Raw genomic sequence first — 25,058 nt, 5'->3', positions numbered from 1 at the left:
GCGGGTTAAGTTTCATCAGTGGCCAACTAACTGCGAGAAGAGTAAAGGAGGTGCATCGCCAGGGCTCCATATAAAAGCAAAATGGCCTGGGACTGTTCGGCTTCAAAAGTGAAAAATGTGGATGCAAAATGTTGTGGGTTTTTACTTTTTGGAAAGGGAATGAGCAGAGTTCTGTTGTCTGTGTCTTGTCTGTTCTCTTCCCATCTTTTTGCGATTTATGCGGAGGGCTACACCGCGGCATAAATTGGGAAACACTCACCGGGGATATCACCATCTGTTTAGGGTATGGTGAACGTTAGGGTGGATCTTGACCTTTTTCCTTCAGATGAGATTAGTGTTATCAGGACAATGATAAGAGAGTTGTGGAAATCCTGACACATTAATTAATGCTAACCTGTCACATAATATCATGTGCTAACGTGTCACATTCACGCAGGTCAGATCATTTGCTGGGATCTGCAACATTCTTGCTGTTTGATATGAAAAATGTTCAGAAAGTCAGTTTACCATGTTCAAGGTTAAGTGTCACGTGGCTCCATTGTAGATAATCTACGAACAAAGTCAATATCTACACTTCGCTGTATTTGTATTTGGATGTATTTGGTCTGTGTTCGGACGAACAGATGTAAAATTGTGCGTTTTTCATCCATAAAAAATATAAAGACATTTCATCTGTATATCTCCAAATCCCATGGAGGAAAAAAGTTTTTTTACGCCCATGTGATATGTGCATAGCATCTGATTTTAGACTTCATGAAAGGAGTTATTTAGGACTTTTTGCAATGTGGCTAACAACTTAACAGCAGGTAGTTTTAACCCCTTAACGACCGCCGATACGCCTTTTAACGGCGGTAATTAAGGGTACTTAAACCACAGCGCCGCTAATTCACGGCGCTGTGGAGTAAGTAAATAGCGCCCCCCAGTGTCGGATTTTCTCCAGGGTCTCGGCTGCAGGGGGTAGCTGAGACCCCAGAGAACATGAATCGGGTCGGTTTTTACCGACCCCCGCTTTTGCGATCGCCGTTATTAACCCTATAACGGCGACCGCAAAAAAAAAGCCGCGATTTTGCATTTAATTTCTCTTTCCTCTGATGTGATCGCACATCAGAGGAGAGAGAAATAAGGTCCCCGATCCCCCCCCCCTGTACCGCCCGGTGGTCCTCTCTCCCTTCCCTGTGGTCCTGGGAATCTGCAGGCTCCGGCTGGCAGATTCCATTCAGTCATTTTGGTCACTATGATAAACTATCATAGTGATCAAATTAAAAAAAAATAGTAAATAGCCCCCCCGTTTAACACCCCCTTAGATAGGCAAGCATAATGAAAGAAATTTTTTTTTTTTTTTTTTTTTTTTTTTTTTCATTTTTCCATTAGGGCTAGGGCTAGAATTAGGGTTAGGGCTAGAATTAGGGTTAGGGTTGGAATTGGGGTTAGGGCTAGGGTTAGAATTGGGGTTAGGGCGAATTAGGATTAGGGATTAGGGTTAGAATTAGGATTAGGGATTAGGGTTAGCGTTGGGATTAGGGTTAGGGGTGTGTTGGGGTTAGGGTTGGAGCAAGAATTGAGTGGTTTCCAATATTTACCAACTTTGGGGGTCTAATTTCTCCTGTTACCCTTGGGAAAATAAAAAAATTGGGGGCTAAAAAAAAAAAAATCGCTTTTGTGGGGAAAAAAAAGACTTTATTTTCACGGCTCTGCGTTATAAACTTCTGTGAAGCACTTGGGGGTTCAAAGTGCTCACCACACATCTAGATCAGCTCCTTGGGGGGTCTAGTTTCCAAAATGGTGTCACTTGTGGGGGGGTTTATACTGTTTAGGCACATCAGGGGCTCTGCAAACACAACATGACGCCCACAGAACATTCCATCAAAGTCTGCATTCCAAAATGGCCCTCCTTCCCTTCCGAGCTCTCCCATGCGCCCAAACCGTGGTCCCCCCCCCCCCCCCCCCACATATGGGGTATCAGCGTACTCAGGACAAATTGCACAACAACTTTTGTGGTCCAATTTCTCCTGTTACCCTTAGGAAAATAAAAAATAGCGGGCTAAAAAAATCATTTTTGAGGGAAAAAAAGTGATTTCTTATTTTCACTGCTCTGCGTTATAAACTTCTGTGAAGCACTTGGGGGTTCAAAGTGCTCACCACACATCTAAATAAGTTCCTTCAGGGGTCTAGTTTCCAAAATGGTGTCACTTGTGGGGTTTTTTCACTGTTTAGGCACATCAGGTGCTCTCCAAAAGCGACATGGCGTCCAATCTCAATTCCAGCCAATTCTGCATTGAAAAAGTCAAACGGTACTCCTTCCCTTCTGAGCTCTGCCGTGCGCCCAAACAGTGGTTTACCCCCACATATGGGGTATCAGCGTACTCAGGACAAATCTCACAACAACTGTGGGGGTATGATTTCTCCTGTTACCCTTGTAAAAATAAAAATTTTGGGGCGAAAAAAAAGGATTTTTTATTTTGACGGCTCTACGTTATAAACTTCTGTGAAGCACTTGAAGGTTCAAAGTGGTCACCACACATCTAGATAAGTTTCTTAAGGGGTCTAGTTTCCAAAATTGAGTCACTTGTTGGGCGTTTCCACTGTTTAGGAACTGTTTAGGAACATTAGGGGCTCTCCGAACGTAACATGGCATCCGATCTCAATTGTAACCAATTCTGCGTTGAAAAAGTCAAACGGCACTCCTTCGCTTGTGAGCTCTGCCGTGCGCAGAAAAAGTGGTTTACCCCCACATATGGGGTATTGGCGTATTCAGGAGAAATTGCACAACAAATTTTGTGGTTTATTTTCTCTTTTACCACTTGTAAAAATAAAAAAAATTGGTTCTGAAGTAAATTTTTTGCAAAAAAAAGTTAAATGTTAATTTTTTCCTTCCACATTGCTTTAGTTCCTGTGAAGCACGTAAAGGGTTAATAAACTTCTTGAATGTAGTTTTGAGCACCTTGAGGGGTCTAGTTTTTAGAATGGTGTCACTTTTGGGTATTTTCTGTCATGTACACCCCTCAAAATGACTTTAAATATGATATGGTCCCTAAAAAAAAAATGGTTTTGTAAATGTTGTCGTAAAAATGAGAAATCGTTTGTCAACTTTTAACCCTTATAACTTCCTAACTAAAAACAAATTTGTTTCCAAAATGGTGCTGATGTAAAGTAAACATGTGGGAAATGTTACTTAAGTTTTTTGTGTGCTATATCTCTGTGATTTAAGGGCATAAAAATTCAAAGTTGGAAAATTGCAAAATTTTCAAAATTTTCGCCATATTTCCATTTTTTTCATAAATAAACACAAGACATATCGAAGAAATTTTACCACTAACATGAAGTACAATATGTCACGAAAAAACAGTCTCAGAATCAGCGGGATCTGTTAAAGCGTTCCAGACTTATAACCTCATAAAGTAACAGTGGTCAGAATTGTAAAAATTGGCCCGGTCATTTAGCTGTAAAATGGCTCTGTCACTAAGGGGTTAAACTACCTGCCGGTTCTGCTCTACGATGATCTGTTCTGGCTCTGACCTCTCCGGCCGGCAAATCTTTTGCTTCTGGTGACGTCAAGTTGACAGAGCAGTTCCTTCTCTTTCTCTCTGCTCTGTATATGGGGCGTCACTGCTGACGTCATGCTGATTGACAGCTAGCTCCCCGCTGACTAATTGAGGGGAGCGAGCGGTCAGTCAGCATAACGTAAGCAATGGCGCCCCAAAGAAATAGAGTGGAACAGGAAGGGTTGCTCTGTTGATGTAGAAACCAGAGAATAAGTCACCCGAGCTGGGAGAGATTGTCCCACGTCAGAGCAGGCGTAAGGTTTTATTAATTGTGTGTGTGTGTGTGTGTGTGTGTGTGTGTGTATGTATCTATAATAATAAATGCGCTAAGCAGCTTCCGGGTTGTAACAACTTCCGTCCAGTTGTAACTGGTGACGTCACAGCACACCTCTTGCCATGTTAACCCTCAACACACCACTCCTCCTCAACACACACTCCTCTCACCGAAATCCCGCGATACTCAAGATGGCGTCGCCGCAAGAACATGTCGCCGGCGTGGACAACGTCTGGATCCAGGATGGCGCCGGCGGAAGATGATGTCGGGGATCGTGGAGCAGCAGCAATGACGGCGTGAGTATGAGAGACTGAGTGAGAGAAAGGGTCGTATGTGGAGTGAAAGAGTGAGTGGACGTGAGTGGAGATGGTGAAAGGTGAGGAGTGTGTGTTGAGGGTTAATATGGCAAGAGGTGTGTCACTATCCTCCCGATGTGATAGCATCGGGCCTTAATCTAGTGTGTGTGTGTATGTATGTATATATATATATATATATATATATATATATATATATATATATATATATATATATATATATTAATTTTTTATTTTTTTTTTTTTGCTCCATCACAAAAAAAAACAAACGAAAACCCGAAGTCCTGGATAACCCCTTTAATTAAAAAAAAGCTAGGTAAAATACAGTATCCCATGTTAAAGGGGTTATCCAATTTTGGAAACCGAATGTATTTTGGCTGCAGTTAGTTAAAAAAAACAAAACAGAAACACACATTCTGCTTTACTCACAATCCACAGGTAAGTCTCCGCCGCTGTTTCATGTGTCTGACATCAAGTCAACCTGACTGAGCTCTACCTGACCGCTCTGCCCGAATTGACATCATGAGCCACAGGGCTGTGGAGTCGGAGTCGGTATAAAATGGACCGACTCCTAAAATATATAATAAATTGGGTACAGTAGTTCAATGCAGAATGTGCTGAATATTTTTTCATAGGAATTTGGGAAAGTTATGAAATGTCCTATAAATGGCTGTTCTATTCCTGATCTAAGGCTACATTCACACACAGCGTTTTTCCTGCGTTTTTTGAGGATACGTTTTTCAGTTGCAAAAGCAGATCAGCTTTTTAAAAAATCGCATCACCTGAAAGGTTTTTGAGCTCATAGATAATGTTTTCAATAGCAAAAGCAGATTATAAATCTGCTCTATATATCCATTTATCCATATCTGTCTATCCATATCATATCTGTACCAAAAAGAATGAAAGCTGGATAGCACACAGACTAACACTCCTTTTTTTTTTTTTAGCACCAGTCAGGTACACCTCATAGCTGCCCAAAAGGACGCCCAGGACAGGCATTGCTCGTCTTCAGTAACATCAACATCAACTGATAGCTGGAATAAATAGACTGCATTTACCACCACATCTTCTTAAGGTGCAGGCTTTATTTTCAAGTGTAGGGGTGTGAAGTATGAGGTTCTGCAGCAGCTGAGGTGTGCAGTATGAAATTCTGCGGAACAGTATGAGATTCTGCCCCCCCCCCCCCCCCCCCAGGTTTGACCCTGGCTACGCCCATAGTGTGAATGTAGCCTGAGGATCTAGGCTTTATCTTAGCCGAGATAAGTCATAGAGTGTGTGTGTGTGTGTGTGTGTGTGTGTATGTGTGTATATATATATATATATATATATATATATATTATATACACACACACACAGTACAGACCAAAAGTTTGGACACACCTTCTCAATCAAAGCGTTTTCTTTATTTTCATGACTATGAAAATTGTAGATTCACTCTGAAGGCATCAAAACTATGAATTAACACGTGGAATTATATAATTTGCAAAAAAGTGTGAAACAACTGAAAATACTGTATGTCTTATATTCTAGGTTCTTCAAAGTCGCCACCTTTTGCTTTGATTTCTGCTTTGCACACTCTTGGCATTCTCTTGATGAGCTTCAAGAGGTAGTCACCGGAAATGGTTTTCACTTCACAGGTGTGCCCTGTCAGGTTTAATAAGTGGGATTTCTTGCCTTTTAAATGGGGTTGGGACCATCAGTTGTGTTGTGCAGAAGTCTGGTGGATACACAGCTGATAGTCCTACTGAATAGACTGTTAGAATTTGTATTATGGCAAGAAAAAAGCAGCTGAGTAAAGAAAAACGAGTGGCCATCATTACTTTAAGAAATGAAGGTTAGTCAGTCCGAAAAATTGGGAAAACTTTGAAAGTGTCCCCAAGTGCATTGGCAAAAACCATCAAGCGCTACAAAGAAACTGTCTCACATGAGGACCGCCCCAGGAAAGGAAGACCAAGAGTCACCTCTGCTGCGGAGGATAAGTTCATCCTAGTCACCAGCCTCAGAAATCGCAGGTTAACAGCAGCTCAGAATAGAGACCAGGTCAATGCCACACAGAGTTGTAGCAGCAGACACATCTCTACAACAACTTTTAAGAGGAGACTTTGTGCAGCAGGCCTTCATGGTAAAATAGCTGCTAGGAAACCACTGCTAAGGACAGGCAACAAGCAGAAGAGACTTGTTTGGGCTAGAGAACACAAGGAATGGACATTAGACCAGTGGAAATCTGTGCTTTGGTCTGATGAGTCCAAATTTGAGATCTTTGGTTCCAACCACCATGTCTTTGTGCAACGCAGAAAAGGTGAATGGATGGACTCTACATGCCTGGTTCCCACCGTGAAGCATGGAGGAGGAGGTGTGATGGTGTGGGGGTGCTTTGCTGGTGACACTGTTGGGGTATTTATTCAAAATTGAAGGCATACTGAACCAGCATGGCTACCACACCATCTTGCAGCGGCATGCTATTCCATCCGGTTTGTGTTTAGTTGGACCATCATTTATTTTTCAACAGGACTATGGCCTCAAACACACCTCCAGGCTGTGTAAGGGCTATTTGACCAAGAAGGAGAGTGAAGGGGTGCTACGCCAGATGACCTGGCCTCCACAGTCACCAGACCTGAACCCAATCAGGATGGTTTGGGGTGAGCTGGACCGCAGAGTGAAGGCAAAAGGGCCAACAAGTGCTAAGCATCTCTGGGAACTCCTTCAAGACTGTTGGAAGACCATTTCTGGTGACTACCACTTGAAGCTCATCAAGAGAATGCCAAGAGTGTGCAAAGCCGTAATCAAATCAAAAGGTGGCTACTTTGAAGAATCTAGAATATAAGACATATTTTCAGTTGTTTCACACTTTAATTATATAATTCCACATGTGTTAATTCATAGTTTTGTTGCCTTCAGAGTGAATCTACAATTTTCATAGTCATGAAAATAAAGAAAACTCTTTGAATGAGAAGGTGTGTCCAAACTTTGGTCTGTACCGTATACATGTACATGTATACAGTGTATTACAGGTTGTTGTGTTCTAAAGTTGTATTCCAATAAATAGATATTATGTTCTATCTAAATATCTTGATTATTGGATCATAGAAATGATTAAATGTCTGATGTTCACATTGTACTACAATACATTTTTCACCTAAATATAAGCAATATATGTGGGAGTCGGAGTCGGTGTAAGGGAAATTGAGGAGTCGGAGTCGCAGGTTTGGCTTACCGACTCCACAGCCCTGAAGAGCCACGCGAGGTGCAGAGCGGTCACATTGACAGCGCTGCCAACACAAGAAGAAACTGGGAGCAACAGTGGAGACTTGGCTTTTGTCCGGGGGGGGGGGGGGGGGGGTGTGAGTGAAGCACAGGTTGTTTCGTTAGTTTTTCTTAAACTGAACCTAAGAGTAAGACATTTTCTGGAAACCAATTTAGTAATTGTAGGGGACCCAGTAAAAATGGATGCCATACGGATAGTATATGGGTGACATTCATTTTTCAGTTTAATTGAACTCGGTGGGTGCGTAACAAAAAAAAAAAAAAAAATCAAAGTAGTGCAGCTGCGTTTCGTTTTACATGTGGCTTATTGGAGAACTACTGCACTGCCTTGCTTTGCACAGTGTGCAGTCAGTATGCTATACCTTTTGCATACTGGCAGTAAAAAGATGTAAACTGCGACTGACTGAATGAGACCTCAGTGAAAAAATCTAATTAATATTCCGTTCAGATGCGGATTAATCTCATGCTTCTTGAGATGGAAAGTGCAGTATATTTATTGTAATTGGGTCTGACCTCTTTTGCTGTCTCGTGACTTATTTATTAATATTTTCCACCTTTTTTACATGGAAAATTGGCTGAAAAAAAAAAAACAGGTAGAGCCGGACATTGTTCTGTATCATGCACTGTAGTTCCCAACAGCTGTGTGCTCACATTGTAGAGTAGGCTCTACATGCGTCATGTGAACACAGCCTCACATCATCCACCGGAGGCCAATAAAGTGTCCAGCCTTATACTGCAATGGGCACTATGTTGTAACATTGTGATCAATGGGCAACCTATGCTAGTGTATGGCTAAGCCGTGGCATACGTCTAAGGCTTTTATTGGAGGGGTACGTCAGTTTATAGACTTGAAGTATATGTCCGGAGGATGGCCGAACTTACTCTAGATCAGGCGTCTCAAACTCGCGGCCTGCGGGCCAACTGCGGCCCTCGGGACAATAGTTTGCGGCCCTCACCTCATGTGCCTCCGGGACAATGGTTTGCGGCCCTCACCTTGTCCGGAATCACACATGCTAGAAACATGGCCGAGTCTCGCATGTAAAATCCCAGTCACACGTAGTACCGCTCATTAAGGTCATGAATATGGATGCCACTCCACTCTCATAGGCGTGGCGCCCATATTCATGAGCTTAATGAGCGGTACCATGTGACGTGTGACAGCGCGCTCATACAGGAAGATGTCGGCGCTGGACCATCGGAGCTGCAGCAGGAGGAGGTGAGTATGATGATGGCTAGACAGTGATAGCAGCCTGCTGTCAGCAGGCAAGGCGTATGAGTCACACTCACAACACATGCAGCAGGAGCAGCCGAGCAGGGACCGGACCGCGCCACAGACTCAGGTGCGCCGGGTTCAGAATAAGTGGTGGGGCAGTGCGGTTTATTGCTCTCGGAGGCGGGACATCAGCCGGCCTTATTGCGAACTTGCGCCATTACCCCAGGGTCAGAAGCGGAGGCGGCCGCGGAAATTGCTGCTCGGCGGGACAGAAAAAAAAGCGGAAGAGACGCATGGGCTAACACTGTAACAGTGACACCAAGTGGAATTATCTATTACACAGCCCCAAACATGTCTTTTTCAAAGCCTCCAATGAAGAGAAAGGTTGGTGATGAGCACAGACAATTTCAGGAAAAGTGGGAAGTGCAATATTTCTTTGAGCACAGGGGCATCCCGACAAGTCTTATGTGCACAGAGAGAGTTGCAGTGCACAAAGAATACAACTTGATGCGTCATTACATAACTAGTCATGCTGAGGAGTATGCAAAACACCAGGGAGATGAAAGAGCCAACCAGGCTGCTAATCTTAAAAGCTATCTACTGAGACAACAAGATTTCTTTAACCCCTTCCTGACATGAGACGTACTATCCCGTCCACGGTACCCGGGCCCGTATGACCGGGGACGGGATAGTACGTCTACCGCGATCAGCGGCGCCCACGTGGTGAGCGCCGCTGATCGCGGCCGGGTGTCAGCTGATTATCACAGCTGACACCCGGCACAATGTGTCAGGGGCGGTCACGGACCGCCCCCGACACATTAACCCCTTGCACACCGCGATCAAACGCGATCGCGGTGTACCGGGAGTTAAAGGGAAGCATCGGCAGGGAGGGGGCTCCCTCCGTGCTTCCCTGAGCCCCCCACGGCAGCGCAATGTGCAGCGCTGCTGCGGGGGACTCCTATCCTCCAGGCCCCCGAATCCAAGATGGCGACGGGGGCCTTCGGGGGCCTGGGGAAGCTGGCTTCCTCAGTGCCTGCAAAGCGCAGGCATGAGGAAGCCTTGTGCACTGCCTGTGACAGATTGCTGATCTGTCACAGTGATCTGTGATGTGACAGATCAGCGATCTGTCACAGGACAGTGATGTCCCACCTGGGACTATGTAATAAAGTAAAAAAAAATGTAAAAAAAAGTGTAAAAATAAATTAAAAAAAATCGCCAAATAAATTAGTAAAAAAAAAAAAAAAATATTCCCCAATAAATTCATTTTTTTAAAATAATAAAAAAAAAAAACAATAAATGTACACATATTAGGTATCGCCGCGTCCGTAACGACCTGCCCTATAAAACTGTCCCATTAGTTAACCCCTTTAGCGAACCCCTTAAAAAATAAAAATAAAAAACGAAGCAAAAAATAATGATTTATTATCATACCGCCAAACAAAAAGTGCAATAACGCGAGATCAAAAAGACGCATATAAATATCCATGGTACCGCTGAAAACGTCATCTTGTCCCGCAAAAAACAAGCCGCCACACAGCATCATCAGCAAAAAAATAAAAAAGTTATAACTCGCAGAATAAAGCGATGCAAAAATAATTATTTTTTATATAAAATAGTTTTCATTGCATAAAACCGACAAAAACATAAAAAAACGACCTAAATGAGGTATCGCTGTAACCGTACTGACCCGAAGAATAAAAGCGCTTTATCAATTTTACCGCACGCGGAACGGTGTAAACGCACCCCCCCCAAAAGAAATTCATGAAACGCTGGTTTTTGTTCATTCTGCGTCCCAAAAATCGGAATAAAAAGCGATCAAAAAATTTCACGTGCCCGAAAATGGTACCAATAAAAACGTCAACTCGTCCCGCAAAAAATAAGACCTCACATGACTCGGTGGGTCAAAATACGGAAAAATTATAGCTCTCAATATGTGGTGATGCAAAAACTATTTTTACAATAAAAAGCGTCTTTTAGCGTGCGACAGCCGCCAAACATAAAAACCGCCATAAATAGTAAATCAAACCCCCCGTTATCACCCCCTTAGTTAGGGAAAAATAATAAAATAAAAAAAATGTATTTATTTCCATTTTTCCATTAGGGTTAGGGCTAGGGTTAGGGCTAGGGGTGTGTTGGGGTAGGGTTAGGTTAGGGTTAGGGCTAGGGTTAGGGTTAGGGCTAGGGTTAGGGCTAGGGCTAGGGCTAGGGCTAGGGTTAGGGCTAGGGTTAGGGCTAGGGTTAGGGCTAGGGCTAGGGCTAGGGTTAGGGGCATGTTGGGGTTCGGGTTGGAGTTAGAATTGGGGGTTTCCACTGTTTGGGCACATCAGGGGCTCTCCAAATGCAACATGGCGTCTGATCTCAATTCCAGCCAATTCTGAGTTGAAAAAGTCAAATGGTGCTCCTTCCCTTCCAAGCTCTGCTATGCGCCCAAACAGTGTTTTACCCCCTCATGTAGGGTATCAGCCTACTCAGGACAAATTGCAAAACAATTTTTGGGGTCCAATTTCTCCTGTTACCCTTAGGAAAATAAAAAATTGGGGGCAAAAATATCATTTTTGTGGAAAAAAAATGATTTTTTTATTTTCACGTCCGAGTGTTATAAACTTCTGTGAAGCACTTGGGGGTTCAAAGTGCTCACCACACATCTAGATAAGTTCCGTGGGGGGTCTAGTGTCCAAAATGGGGTCACTTGTGGGGAGTTTCAATAGTTTAGGTACATCAGGGGCTCTCCAAACGCACATGACAACCGCAGACCATTCCATCAAAGTCTGCGTTCCAAAACGTCTCTGCTTCCCTTCCGAGCCCCGACGTGTGTCCATACAGTAGTTTTCTCCCACATATGGGGTGTCAGCGTACTCAGGACAAATTGGACAACAACTTTTGGGGTCCAATTTCTCCTGGTACCCTTGGGAAAATAAAAAAAATGGTGACTAAAAGATCATGTTTGTGGAAAAAATACGAATTTTTTATTTTCACGCCCGGGCGTTGTAAACTTCTGTGAAGCACTGGGGGGGTCAAAGTGCTCACCACACATCTAGATAAGTTCCTTGGGGGGTCTAGTTTACAAAATGGTGTCATTTGTGGGGGGTTTCCACTGTTTAGGTACATTAGGGGCTCTCCAAAGGCAACATGACACCCGCAGACCATTCCATCAAAGTCTGCATTCCAAAACGTCACTACTTCCCTTCCGAGCCCTGACGTGTGCCCATACAGTAGTTTTCTCCCACATATGGGGTAGCAGCGTACTCAGGACAAATTGGAAAACAACTTTTGGGGTCCAATTTCTCCTGGTACCCTTGGGAAAATAAAAAAATGGTGACTAAAAGATCATGTTTGTGGAAAAAATACGAATTTTTTATTTTCACGCCCGGGCGTTGTAAACTTCTGTGAAGCACTGGGGGGGTCAAAGTGCTCACCACACATCTAGATAAGTTCCTTGGGGGGTCTAGTTTACAAAATGGTGTCATTTGTGGGGGGTTTCCACTGTTTAGGTACATTAGGGGCTCTCCAAAGGCAATATCACACCCGCAGACCATTCCATCAAAGTCTGCATTCCAAAACGTCACTACTTCCCTTCCGAGCCCCGACGTGTGCCCATACAGTAGTTTTCTCCCACATATGGGGTATCAGCATACTCAGGACAAATTGGACAACAACTTTTGGGGTCCAATTTCTCCTGGTACCCTTGGGAAAATAAAAAAATGGTGACTAAAAGATCATGTTTGTGGAAAAAATACGAATTTTTTATTTTCACGCCCGGGCGTTGTAAACTTCTGTGAAGCACTGGGGGGGTCAAAGTGCTCACCACACATCTAGATAAGTTCCTTAGGGGGTCTAGTTTCCAAAATGGTGTCATTTGTGGGGGGTTCCACTGTTTTGGTACATCAGGAGTTTTCCAAACGCGACATGGTGTCCGATCTCAATTCCAGCCAAAAACGTCAAATGGCGCTGCTTCCCTTCCGAGCTCTGCCATGCCCCCAAATAGTGGTTTACCCCCACATGTGGGGTATCAGCGTACTCAGGACAAATTGCACAATAACTTTTAGGGTCCTGTTACCCTTGGAAAAATAAGAATTGAGGGTGAAAAGATCATTTTTGTGGAAAAAATATGATTTTTTAATTGTATGGCTTTATGTTATAAACTTCTGTGAAGCCCATGGGGGTTCAAAGTTCTCACCACACATCTAGATAAGTTCCTTAGGGTGTCTAGTTTCCAAAATGGTGTCATTTGTGGGGGGTTTCCACTGTTTTGGTACATCAGGGGTTTTCCAAACGCGACATGGTGTCCGATCTCAATTCCAGCCAAAAACGTCAAATGGCGCTGCTTCCCTTCCGAGCTCTGCCATGCGCCCAAATAGTGGTTTACCCCCACATGTGGGGTATCAGCGTACTCAGGACAAATTGCACAATAACTTTTAGGGTCCTGTTACCCTTGGAAAAATAAGAATTGAGGGTGAAAAGATCATTTTTGTTTAAAAAATATGATTTTTTAATTGTATGGCTTTATGTTATAAACTTCTGTGAAGCCCATGGGGGTTCAAAGTTCTCACCACACATCTAGATAAGTTCCTTAGGGGGTCTAGTTTCCAAAATGGTGTCATTTGTGGGGGGTTTCCACTGTTTTGGTACATCAGGGGTTTTCCAAACGCGACATGGTGTCCGATCTCAATTCCAGCCAAAAACGTCAAATGGCGCTGCTTCCCTTCCGAGCTCTGCCATGCGCCCAAATAGTGGTTTACCCCCACATGTGGGGTATCAGCGTACTCAGGACAAATTGCACAATAACTTTTAGGGTCCTGTTACCCTTGGGAAAATAAAAATTGGGGTGAAAAGATCATTTTTGTGGAAAAAATATGATTTTTTAATTGTACCGCTGTACGTTATAAACTTCTGTAAAGCCCTTGTGGGTTCAAAGTTCTCACCACATATCTAGATAAGTTCCTTGGGGGGTCTAGTTTCCAAAATGGGGTCACTTGTAGGGGGTTTCCACTGTTTAGGTACATCAGGGACTCTCCAAACGTGACATGGCGTCCAATCTGAATTCCAGCCAATTTTGCATTGAAAAAGTCAAACGGCGCTCCTTCCATTCTGAGCTCTGCCATGCGCCGAAACAGTCGTTCCCCCCCACATATCAGGTATCTGCGTACTCAGGACAAATTGCACAATAACTTTTGCAGTTCAATTTCTCCTGTTACCCTTGGTAAAATAAAAAAAATTTAACCTGAAGTATTTTTTTTATGAAAAAAAGTTAGATGTTCATTTTTTTTTAAATATTCAAAAAAATTCCTGTGACGCACCTAAAGGGTTAATAAACTTCTTGAATGTGGTTTTGAGCACCTTAAGGGGTGCAGTTTTTAGAATGGTGTCACTTTTGTGTATTTTCTATCATATAGACCCCTCAAAGTGGCTTCAAATGTGATGTGGTCCTAAAAATAAAATGGTGTTGTAAAAATGAGAAATCGCTGGTCAACTTTTAACCCTTATAACTTCCTAACAAAAAAAAATTTTGGTTCCAAAATTGTGCTGATGTAAAGTAAACATGTGGGAAATGTTAGTTATCAAGTTTTTTGTGTGCCTTATCTCTGTGATTTAAGGGCATAAAAATTCAAAGTTGGAAAATTGCGAAATTTTCAAAATTTTCGCCAAATTTCCGTTTTTCTCACAAATAAACGCAAGTTATTTGAATGAAATTTTACCACTAACATGAAGTACAATATGTCACGAGAAAACAATGTCAGAATCACCGGGATCCATGGAAGCGTTCGAGAGTTATGACCTCATAAAGGTACAGTGGTCAGAATTGTAAAAATTGGCCCGGTCATGAACGTGCAAACCACCCTTGGGGGTGAAGGGGTTAAGAAAGCAACCAAAGAGAATGCTGCAGCAGTCGAAGCTTGTGGAAAACCTGATGCGGCCCAGCCTCATCCAGACTCTACCTCCAGCAGCCCCTGGGTAAATTGAGTTTGAGACCCCTGCTCTAGATAAACCCATCTTCTCCTGGGATTGCGCTCTTCTACTCTTTGAGCAGTCCTCTATTTCCCTCCGTTGCCTTACAATCATTATTCTGCTGAGCCGCGATGTGAACTGCTGAGATTCCAGGTATCTTTACATTTCCATCATGCGATTCTACAGGTTACAATCGATCTTCTGACGTTGTGCGCTAAGCCTAAGATATAAATAATTGGATCTGTCCCCATTACACCATAGTGGCGCCAAACCCAGAAAGCAAATATTGACTATCGCTCACCATCTGGGATGGGAAAAGATTAAAAAAAAAGTGACAAAACCGCGTGACAAGGAATATAGTTCAGCAGCCATCAGAGGCCGAGAATCCAGAAGACGCAGGGGGTCAAGGACAGTCTGAGACTGTAAGATGTCTTCTCACATCACAGAGCGGCCAGCCGTGCCCAGTGTCCGGCAATGGTCACAAGCAGACATCTTGCAAACTGGAACAAATAGATGCACAAAATATATTAGGAAGTTGCCAAACTTTATGTTTGTAGTTATATTTTATTTTCTGAAGCTGGCACACTATTTAAAGGGGAAGCAAATGGCCTAACTTTGCATTATAATATGCTTTTTTTTTGTTTTTGTTTTTATTCTGTGAGAATATTTCTGTTTTTGCACTTCCTCCTCCACAAAATCACACACAACAAATTCCTGTGTGATGTAACAATACCACCGCACTAGTTTACTAATAGGCAAACTTATAATTATATGTCTACTGCCCCCTGCTGGGGAAATCCTATATCCAGACACAACGGAGCTTCGTCAGCAAAGGGCATTATACACCCATTTAAAGTCACATACTTGCAAAGGAAAAGTCAGCTGCTCTGTTGTAATGGCTTATCTTAAGGCTGTGTGCCCACATTGCGTTTTTGTAAGCGTTTTTGAAGCCTTTGTGCCGGATCAGACGCTTCAGAAACGCTTAAAAGAAGCATCCCATTCATTTTAATGCATTTTGGCGTTTTTTTTCCGCATAGGAAACGCTTAGCGGCTAAAAACGCAGCATGCTCATTATTTTCCACTTCAGTTCGCGTTTTTAGCTGTTTCCTATGAGTCCAGAAGATGCGTGGAAAAAAACACATCAAAAACGCGTGGTTTTTAAGCAAAAAACACGTGGGAAAAAAAGCGTGTTTTCTGGGAAGAAGTCCGGTTTTCTATCAGTTTTAAAACGCTAATGTGGGCACATAGCCTAAAGGAGTAGTCACAGCTTTGGACTCCTGCAGTCACTCTATGTGAATCCTCACAACGGCCACATTCAGACTAGACGGGTCTGGCCTCCTTCAATTCACTCATATTGAGTGATTCTGCACACGCCTAGTTGGCACTTGACCGCATTAATGCTTATTGCAAACTTGTGGTAATGCGCCGCCAACTCCTGGCACTTGCAAAACTTTAACCTCAAGACTGGACAACCCCTTTACCGTCGATTTGGATATTTCCTGTGTTTTTTCCTTACTTTGTTACAACTGTGACTGTTCTCATTCTTTAGGCTACATTCTCATGATGAGTTTTTCATGTTGCAGATTTTCTGCAGCATCTCTGCTCCTATTGGGTACATTAAGTTACTTGTGCTTTTTTTAATGCGTTTTTTTACATATATTTTTATTGCACTTAAAGTTGCGATTTTTGTTTTCTCTTTGGTATGTCATGTTTTAAATAAAACTGCATTGTTTTGGGAACTTTCTGTTTCTGAACTTTGATAAAACTTGATTTAAATACGCCTTTGGAGTGGCCTAGTCACCCCTAACCTTAATCCAATTGAGATGCTGTGACATGACCTTAAAAAGGCGGTTCATGTTTGGAAACCCTCCTATGTGGCTGAATTGCAGCAATTCTGCCAAAATTCCTCCAAAGGGTATGTGCACACGGAGTTTTTTGGTGGTGCGGATTTTGTAGTAAAATCCGCAGATAAATCACGCTTCGGATTTGCCTGCGGTTTCACACCTCATAATGGATGGTGTGAAACCGCAGCATTTCTGCACAAAAGAATTGACATGCTGCGGATTGTAAATCGCAGCAAAACCGCGCGGAAAAATCCGCAGCATGTGCACAGCATTTTCCAGTTTACCATTGAAAACAATGGTACTGTACAACACACCTAAATCTGCTGCGGATCCGCAGCTGCAGAAACGCTGCGGATCCGCAGCAGAATCCGCACCGTGTGCACATACCCAAAGACTCACTGCCAGTTATCGCAAACGCGTGATAGCAGTTGTTGCTGCTAAGCGTGGCCCAACCAGTTATTAGGTTTAGGGAGAAATCACTCTTAAGTGTGACAAGCATGCAAAGGAATAAAAAATCAGCGCTGCGCACCGCTTAGAGACCCGATGTTTACTTCAGTTACCAGCTGCAGCTCGCTGATCCCAGGACGATCAGCGATACCCGGCAGGGGGGCGGTCGCTGAGAAGTGTCACACACAGCGATCTCCCTGGCGAGATCGCTATGTATGACGAGGGCTTTAGGTTGTCTATTGTTAAAAAAAAAAAAAAAAAAAAATTATCTGCCTTTGCAAATGGACCCTAAGTGATGCCCCAATTATATTTTTTAAATTTCTTGTGTATTTCCTAATTTTAGGGCCCCAGTAGCAAACTGGCTTGTTTCCTAGGGCCCCCAAAGAAGATGTCCTCAAAGAGCAGTCTAAGGCTGTGTGCACACGTTCAGTATTTGCAGAAAAATTTTCTGCTGCAAATACTGGAGTGTTGGTAGGAAAAACGCTGCGTAAAATCTGCATGATTTTGATGTGGGTCTTTTTTTTTCCATTTTAATGGTTGAAATACGCTGAAATAATTGATATTTACTGCAGGTTTAGGAAAAAAAAACTCTTTGAAGGTTCAAATCTTAACACTGAAATAGCACAAAAAGAGGACTTAAAAATCCTCCAATAATACAAGAAAACAGCAAAAAAAAAAAAAAAAGCAGAGATGCTTACCCATCCAGGCCTCCAGACAAATGCACTATCAGGATGCAGTGGACCCATATAATTAAGATGGCAACACAGGTGCAAGAATACCGATGAGACAGCCGCTCACAGCCTACCAATACATGGAGGGGGCGGTTGCCTGGTATATTAAAGCACAATAAAAAACTTGCATGCGGTGCTGTTCACACTATGGCCATGCACAGCATCCAGGTTAACAGCCTAGTAGTGACACCTTTCTATTAGATCAGGCGGGCTGCCCAGCGCTATCAAAATGCATGCCATGTGAACAGACACCGCAGTTTACAAGACCAAATGGGCCCAACTGCACCCTGGATAAAAAGTGAATCATAGAATCGTAGAGTTGGAAGGGACCTCCTGGGCCATCTGGTCCAACCCCCTGCTCAAAGCAGGATTCGCTAAATCATCCCAGTCAGATGTCTGTCCTGCCTCTGTTTGAAGACTTCCATTGAAAAGTGCATAAAAGACGTAAAAAATGTGAGGTATTAGCTGATATTTTGGCCAAAATATGTGAGCCCGTAACCTGCGCCAAAGGTCCCCACGTTTACGGGTCCTTAACACTAAATCCTAATACTGAAATAGCAGAAAAAGAGGACTTAAAAATCCTCCAATAATACAAGAAAACAGCAAAAAAACAGAGAGGTTTACCCATCCAGGCCTCCAGACACATGCACTATCAGGATGCAGTGGACCCATATAATTAAGATGGGACACAGGTGCAAGAATACCTACGATAGTGCATTTGTCTGAAGGTTCAAATCTGCAAGGAAAAAAATAATCATCGTATGCAGGAGATTTCAGAAATCTCAATCACTTTGCTGGTGCTGTAAAACACTGCTTTTTTTTCCAGTGCACAAAAAACGCATGGGGGGACTCAATGTGTGAACAAATCATACGAGTGGAGATGGAAAACATTTTGTTTTATGTCCATTGCAGTAGTTTGCAAACTTAGCCAAATCAGATCTCATACTTTGCACTGATGAGGGGCAATATCCTGAAACACCATGTCTGTAAATTGAGATTCTGATTTGGCTAATATATCAAGTCATATTGCAAGGCTCGTTAAAGGGTCGATATTGAGGTGTAGGATTGCTACTTCCAATATGTGGTGCTAGAGTTCAAGTCCTCTTCCTCTCTGAAGACAATTTACGTAGAGAAATACTTTAAAAGCCACCGGTGACTGAGCTGCACAAGAGACTAGTCTGATGGGTCCCCAGTGGCTTCTCTCCACCTGCTGCCAGTGATGTCTCTCCATATACATGCATGCAGGGAAGAGGACCTATCAGTCACTGTCAGCGGGCGGAGAGAAACCACTGAGGACCTGCGTGTCTGACTAGTTCCTGTATGGCAGTGTCAAACATACGTTCTCAAGATCATACAGCCTGATCCATGCTGCTCGCAGATCATATATCAGCTGTTGGGTTTCTCTTTTAAAGAGAAAAATAAAGAGCATTTTGATTTTGCACAAAGTTCATCAACTGCATGCGCCATTTTAAAAAATTTGGTGCAAAAAAACCACGTCAACAAATGCCACAAGACAAACCCGCAAATGGTAAATCAGATCATTAGGTTTGTGTCTTGATCACCAAATGTTTTTTATGCTTTTATTTGTGCAGTTTTCACTATTGCCCCTAGTAAAGTGAATCTACAGGAGGGCGGTAGAGGACTGCAGCATGCCCAATGTGATGCCCTACCGGGGGGTAGATTTGGTGTAGCGCATTACAGCTCGCTCTCGGAATGACAGATGTGTATCGGCCCCGTGATGTGACCAGGTTTGGGTGCTGGGGTTGTGGATGCTTCCGTGGCTTCTACTCTTCTGGTTATGTAGCTGTAATATAAACGGTGTGGATTTTATTCGGGGGGGGGGGGTTAACTAACGCAGGCACTCATCTATCCATTAGGAATCTGTCCAGAGTAAACCTGATGCACCCCTGGTCTCAGGAGACAGAATGTTTTGCCAAAAAATGTGTGAAATGGAACATCTCCCTGTCTGCAAAAAGGGGGAAATAATCAGAAAGTGGCCACTTCAGCCAAAGCTATAGACGTCTGTGCAGCTGTCCTACAGAACCAACACCGACCTTCACTGGATTGTCTGTCTTCTTCTGTAGGGTGCACCATGGCTCCATTCCTGCGGATTGCCTTTAATTCATTTGAACTGGGACCTATGCCAGGACAGTCTGAACAATGCCAGCCATTCTGTGCCGTGAAGGTGAAGGAATCCCTCCCTACAGGTAAGAGGAGAACAGACTTGTTGCTCACAAGTTAACCCCTTCCATTTCAGACTGTCTTATTTTCGATGCCAGACTTCTTGTGGGTTCCCAGGACTTTTTTTTTTCTTCCTTTTGTTCCCAAAGCTTTGTGTCATGCTAGGCACTGATTTATCAGCCCTATCTTGGCAGCTGTTGCAAGGTATTAGGGCTGATGCAGAGACTCTCTTACCCCATAAGGAGCAGTAATCCAGGGACGGATGATATTAGATGCCTAATAAACTCCATGTATCACATATATACCAATATAAACGTATGTAAAGAAAGGATGCATGCAAGAATATGCAAACCCATACGCATTACATGGTCACCCGGTTCTGCCAAAATAAGAAAAAAATCGCCCATTATGCTTCTGTTTTGTTGAAAGTCCCTACTACACCGGTGTCAGGCTAAATTTTGACATCTTGCAATTTATGGACTGCCAGTGGGTCTCCTAGCCCAAGCTCAACAGCCTCATATATTCTCAGTTTTCCCCTTTTTTGCTTGGCATGTTTATCTTTTTTTTTTCCATGGTGGCTCTTCACGCAATAATTTTTGTTTCCATTGTAAAGATTTCTATGCACCAGTTAGCCATCACTTTCAAACCCCTGCCTAATATTAGGCAAGTCACCCTCATGATTCCCAAACAACTCTGACCCATTGAAACATGGACTCTACAAGACCTGTGAAGGTGTATGGCACCTAGACATTAGCAGTCAGATATGATGTCATTAGAAAATGAAGATTCTGTTTAAATCAGGTTTTAATGTTAAATACTTTAGACATTTTGTTACAAGGATTTTTTTTCATATCACAATCTGTATTAAACATTTTTTTTTTTTTTAAACTGCTGGATTCACACTGCGTTATGGCCGCCGTTAGACGGACTGCGTTACATATCGTGGTGTAACGCAGTCCGTTAATGCTGCCATTAACCCCTATTATCGGGCGCATCGCTAACGCATGCTATAATCAGCATGCACTAGCGATGTGCCGTCATTCTGAGACAGAGCCTTGGACGCGGGCTGCAGTGTCTGAGGCTCCGTCACCGCTAGCGCAGATGAATCATCTGCGCTAGCGGTATAGCATAACGCGATCACGTTATGCTATAGCGTTAACGCAGCGCGTCAACGCTATGCGTTGAACGGGCTGCCTTAACGCAGTATGAACCTGTGGAGATGCATTGATTCAGACACAATCTTTTGCATTGAAGCATCTAAAGAGCAGGTACAATTTTTTTTTTTTTTGGCAGCTGTGACATCGCCTGTCGTAATTAGCGGATCCTTTATCAGAGGTGTATAGAGTCATTGAAATCCTGTCTGTAATGATAATGAGAATGCTGAAATGTAACAGGAATTAGGAGCTTAAAATGTGTGAAAAATACAAAAAATTTTTGTTTAAATACAGATTGTGATAATGAAATACAGTTGGCAAATATGTTTAAAAATACCGGAACACAAAAGCCTGATTTAAACAATGGGTTATTTTCCGAAGTTATCTCCAACCAGGGATTAATCCGCACAGCAAGAAAATGCATGCATTGTGCACATGCCTGTGTGAACTGCCGCCTGAGAGTGCGTGCAGTGTGAGAAGTTCTCCATAGACCGGGGTGCCACTCCAAAGCAATAGGCACAACAACTTCACCAAAAAAGATGACAGTCATGTCCACTCCGGCTCCCATACTCCCAATGCCGATGTTTTAAACAAATAGAATAAAGAAGATTTTAACGGATGAGTGCCATCTGTATTTCTTTTTTGGTGACGTTTTTCCGAAGTTATGTTCCCTTTTAAGTCCTGTAAGTTGCCAGGCAAGGTCACCATGGATCAGACTTGAATTTCAAGCAAATCCCACGGATGCTTAATCAAAATTGAAATCCTTGTATTGTTGAAGCCAAGTTGTCACCTGACACTTATTCCTGAAACAACGTTGGCAGTGCCACAGGGTGTATTATTCTGCAAAACGAGGACACTGCCATTAAGCAATAATGGTGCGGTAACATCCACGTAAATTGTAGAACATGAGATGTTTTTCCAGTACAACATTGACCAGGCAATCACACTTCTATTTCCAGCTTGCTTTCTGGTGCCATCTCTTTCCAAGGTAAATGACACAACGGCCATCCACATGCTGCTCCACATCTCCACAGTCTACCTCTGATGATCATGTGCCCACTCTTCGAGGTGCAGATGAATTAACATAATGGTGTTTGTTTCCTTTATCAAATTAGCTGATTTATTATTTAGTTCTAAAAAGTAAAAAAAAAAAAAAGAGAAAAGTTTTAAAAGTGCTAAAACGAAGACGTTTTCATGTTAGAATCAAAGACTTCACCTTCTGTACTTGACAGAATTCAGTATGGGCTCTTACACTAAGTAGACAAGTATATGGGAAGCTGCTGTTCAGTGACTTATGAACAGGGCTGTGGAGTCGGTAAGCCAAACCTCTGACTCCGACTCCTCAATTTCTATGACACCGACTCAGACTCCGACACCGATTCCACCAAAATGGCCTCCGACTCCATGACTCTGACTCCGCATCCCTATCAGAGCAGTGGAGTCGGTAAACCAAACCTCCGACGACTCAATTTCCATGACACCAACTCCACCAAAATGGACTCCGACTCCACAGCCCTGTTTCTGAATTATTATTTTTATTTTTTTTATCACAGCCAGCAATGCATTTTTTTTATCATACCCAGGGGTGTTAGTCGTCGCTCTCCATTGCAATTCAAGGAGACATAACTTTTGTTATTTTACACCTTCTATCTGTCTCTGCTCCAGTTTTCCAAATAGTAATTTCTGCTTCGTATCCCGTATGTTGCAGAGAAAGGAAAGACCCTTATCCAGAAGAAGCCCACCATGTATCCAGACTGGAAGTCTACATTTGATGCACACATCTTCGAAGGCCGGGTGGTTCAGATCGTACTTATGAAGGCAGCTGAAGACCCCCTCTCTGAAGCCACAGTTGGGGTGTCTGTGCTTGCTGAGCGCTGCAAGAAAGGAAATGGAAAATCAGAGTTCTGGGTATGTAAAAAAGTAAAACAGCGGAGTAATGACCTGGTTACATTAGTAGGATTTCTCCGGTCTTTTAGTCTGTGATGTTTTTTTTGCTCTGAGCGTTTTGTCTTTTTGCAGTTGGACCTGCAGCCCCAGGGCAAAGTGCTGATGTCCGTGCAGTATTTCCTTGAGGACACAGGTTTGTCATCCTAAGGACACTTGTATAAGTGCATGCAGTGGGTGATTCGGAGCAGAGCGTCCATGTGTGATGTGCTGCGCTCTCATTTCTGTCTCCTACGTGCGAGCGTTCTCTTGGCAAACAATCTGGCACCTCGCATGTGGCTTAGCTATCAGTGTGAAGTGGATGGAGGACATCGCATGGTCTGTAGTAACTCTCTCATAGCTGGACTGGAGCTTTGCAGGATGAATACGCTCCTTTCTCATGTTATATCATTTCTTTGCACCATACATCATACACAGCAGTTCAGACAGACTGAAACCTCCCATCATTGGAACAGGCAAGTGGATAGATAAGGGGTAATTTCTGTATACAGTTTATATACAGGAAGAAGGGCAAGAAAAAAGAGGTATGCAAAACCAGTGATCAGTTTATATACAGGTTATTTTGTTTTTTTAAAAGATTTCCCAGGTTTGTGATGAAGGTCGCTCTTATGTGACTGCATACTTTTGAATCCTGATAGTGTGCTTACTGCACGCTGTCAGGATTCTCTGGTGGCGAGAGCAGGCGGTCACATGCTGACTAGACGTGCTCGGCCGAGCTCAGTTCATTTGTATTTAGTAAGGCCGAGCACATCTAGTCTGCATATGGCTGAAAGTATTCACATCACATTCTTGTGGTCTCAAGACCACCCGCTTTCACTGCCGAATCTAGACAACATGTGATGCCTTCAGAGTGATTTCAGACTCTCAGTCCAAGACTGGGCATCCCCTTTAAGTCTAGGGATGTATAGAAAGGCATAAGATAAATGGACAGTATGAAGGATTCTGTTATACTACTTACAGATCCATGTGCTAACACATATTCCTAGGAGGCAGGGCAGCCGTCAGGAATGGCATTTCTATCCCCGGAGGCACTAGCATTAGTATATGTCGTTGGTAGTAAATACAGGAGATAAATGTAGAGCCAGTGCATCTTTACTTCTGTATTTCCTTTTTGCGTTTCCCTTAGTGCTCGCTCTTCTCCCTCCCTTTCAAAGTGTTGCCTCCTCCCTCATACACATCCCAGCTGCACAGAGCAGGTCCTCAGTCCGTGTCCTGTCAATGCTGATTCCAGTCCTAGGATAGCTCTGCTGCCGTACAGGGCACCATGTCTGTCCGGCGGAGGGGTCAGTGCGCTGCTTGCTTGCAAGTTACCGTCGTTCAGCACACTCTGCATGCCTGACAGTGAGGGAATGACTGCGGTTTGCGTGCGTGTATGTTCATGTTTGTGGTGTCTTTTCCATCATTATCTTTTCCAGTTGATCATTTATATAGTTTGTTGCTTCTGACTTTTGCTTTTATTTCTCCACTGTTTTGAGCATTTTTTTGGTATTTGGCTACAGCACAGCTGCATGTAAACGCTAGTAGTAATTGTAGTAGTCTTTTGCCTTTTAAAGGTGTAAGGCTGAGCACAGCTGAGCAGCGCTGTATCCGTAACTCGGGATCTACTCATTGCATTCATTATTCTCTCCTGACAGATTGCAAACAGTCTGTGCGCGAAGCTGAAGGTCTCCAAACCATCAACAGGCGGCGGGGAGCCATCAAACAGGCCAAAATACACTACATTAAGAGCCATGAATTCATTGCCACCTTTTTTGGCCAGGCAACATTCTGCTCCGTCTGTAGGGAGTTTGTGTGGTAAGGAAACCTCTCCTCCGTTACTAGCGGCATCCGAATGTATGACCGATAATATGGCCGTCTGCCACCTCTCATCACTCGTCTCTTCTTCTTCCAGGGGCTTGAACAAGCAAGGATACAAATGCAGACGTAAGTTGCTAAACTATCCTACTATTTATTTCTACAGCTCTCTGTATATCCTGAGCACGCTCTACAGTGCTGTGCAGGATAAGGAAACTGATATTTTTCAGTGAGCAGCATTATACTAGTGAGATGGTCCTTAGTGGATGATCAGATTCTGCCATATTTGGAATGAATCTTCAATTTCTGAACACTGGATTCATTTTTGGACTTAGAGTATGGAGTTTGGGTCTCAAGCTCCATTTCTGGCCATTTTATTTAGCCACTTCAATGCTGCAGGATAAAGGCTT

General features: G+C 43.2%; 1 protein-coding gene across 7 annotated transcripts in view; it reads left to right on the top strand.

Annotated features, from left to right (window-relative positions):
• Positions 1–25,058, top strand: part of PRKCD (protein kinase C delta) — a 95,286-nt gene that overhangs the window by 38,804 nt on the left and 31,424 nt on the right. For 3 of the 7 annotated variants that reach the window (XM_073549616.1, XM_073549615.1, XM_073549613.1), the window contains 5 exons: positions 19,660–19,782; positions 22,619–22,818; positions 22,930–22,990; positions 24,489–24,648; positions 24,746–24,777. In XM_073549616.1, the coding sequence (XP_073405717.1) occupies positions 19,668–19,782; positions 22,619–22,818; positions 22,930–22,990; positions 24,489–24,648; positions 24,746–24,777 (568 nt within the window). In that variant the 5' untranslated portion in view covers positions 19,660–19,667. Of the gene's footprint in view, positions 1–5,077; positions 5,206–17,917; positions 18,029–18,870; positions 19,121–19,659; positions 19,783–22,618; positions 22,819–22,929; positions 22,991–24,488; positions 24,649–24,745; positions 24,778–25,058 lie in introns of those variants that run through there. The other 4 variants (XM_073549617.1, XM_073549618.1, XM_073549614.1 and 1 more) reach the window with 4 other exon arrangements.

This window comes from Dendrobates tinctorius, unplaced genomic scaffold (genome assembly GCF_039654945.1).
Source record: "Dendrobates tinctorius isolate UK_male_01 unplaced genomic scaffold, ASM3965494v1 ptg000159l, whole genome shotgun sequence".
In the NCBI taxonomy this organism is placed as follows: domain Eukaryota; kingdom Metazoa; phylum Chordata; class Amphibia; order Anura; family Dendrobatidae; genus Dendrobates; species Dendrobates tinctorius.
The sequence above is the reverse complement of the archived record's forward strand: the minus strand, read 5'-3'. Positions and strand labels throughout refer to the sequence as shown.